A 1,326-nucleotide genomic window follows, 5' to 3' on the forward strand; every position below is an offset into this window, starting at 1 on the left:
CGGGAAACCTGGGTTTGATCCCTGGGTTGGAAAGATCCCCAGGAGAAGGGAAAGGCTACCCATTCCAGTATTCTGGCCTGGAGAATTCCATGGAATGTATAGTCCATGGGGGTCACAAACAGTCAGATATGACTGAGCAACTTTCACACACAAATCTTAAAATACTGCTATAAATATTTGCATACAAGTGTTTTTTGTGAACATGCATTTTCATTTCTCTGGGGTAGATACTTAGAAGTTGAATTGTTAGGTCAAATGATTAGCACAAGTTTAACTTTTTTTTTTTTTTTCAAGGACAATTTACATTTATTTGGTGATGACTCTGACTAAACATACTTCAGACACAGCAGAAGTTAAAGAGTCTGTCAGGTGACGCCATCTCCTGTGGACAGCTCAAGGTGGTCTGTGGAAAGCGGCGCGAGCATGTCTTCGAGCTGAGGCCCCGGCCCTGGGCAAACAGCTGGTGCTGGACCTGGTCCTTCTGGCCTGGACGGGAGCCTCCAAGGAGCTACTCCTTATTCTCATACTTGTGCTTGATGTGCTTCCACAGCTTCCCCTCGTTGATGTGTTCGTAGATCGCGTCTGCGCCTTGATCGAAGGCGCGCTCGAAGAACAGGGCGCCCACGACGACGGTGAGGGCGAAGGTAGAGGTCCTGCGGAACAGCAAGGAGTACAACCTCGCAGTCAACGTCGGGGCCACCATGTTTACAAGTTTAACTTTTTAAAGGTGCCAAATAGTTTTCCAAAGTGGCTGTCTTAATTTATAATCCCGTTAGCAGTGTGTGTTTCTTCGAATCTTCACCAGTATTTGGTCAGACTTTTTAATTTTAGCCATCCCAGTAGGTATGTAGTGTCATATCCTTTTGGTTTTAATTTACATTTCTCTGAAAAGAGAGAGAGAGACTTAATAAGAACGTATTTAAGATTCCAAATGAACCAGCACCAATTACATGAAAGCTTAAAACAAAGTTATGAAGCAGTTTAATTTTTATTTTCTATTATTATAAAGTGATCAAAGACTTGAAGAGAATATACAAAGCTGTTAAACAGTATTTTATAAAAGTCCATAAAGTACAATAAGAGAAATGTTTCAAATCATTTTTTTCCCCTGTTTTGGACTTGTCAGAAAGTGTATCTTCAGGTTCTAGATCTTCTAATTCAGCGTTTCATCTTCCTAACAGAATCTTAGTAGAAGAATAGAAAGAGAAGAGTGAGAAACTTAGTGGCACATGGTAAACCCTTAAACTTTTTAAAAGATATAATCTTGAAACATATGAAGCTAGATAAACAGGAAAATAGCAATTTTAAATATAATCTTCCTTCTTT

General features: G+C 40.0%; 1 protein-coding gene across 1 annotated transcript; it reads right to left on the minus strand.

The window, feature by feature from the left end:
• LOC108635646 (cytochrome b-c1 complex subunit 9) lies at positions 276-718 on the minus strand. The gene has a single exon (XM_018046567.1). The coding sequence runs from the start codon at positions 701-703 to the stop codon at positions 509-511; it is 195 nt and encodes a 64-aa protein (XP_017902056.1). The 5' UTR covers positions 704-718; the 3' UTR covers positions 276-508.

The sequence above is a fragment of the Capra hircus genome, chromosome 3 (assembly GCF_001704415.2).
Source record: "Capra hircus breed San Clemente chromosome 3, ASM170441v1, whole genome shotgun sequence".
Classification (NCBI taxonomy): Eukaryota; Metazoa; Chordata; class Mammalia; order Artiodactyla; family Bovidae; genus Capra; species Capra hircus.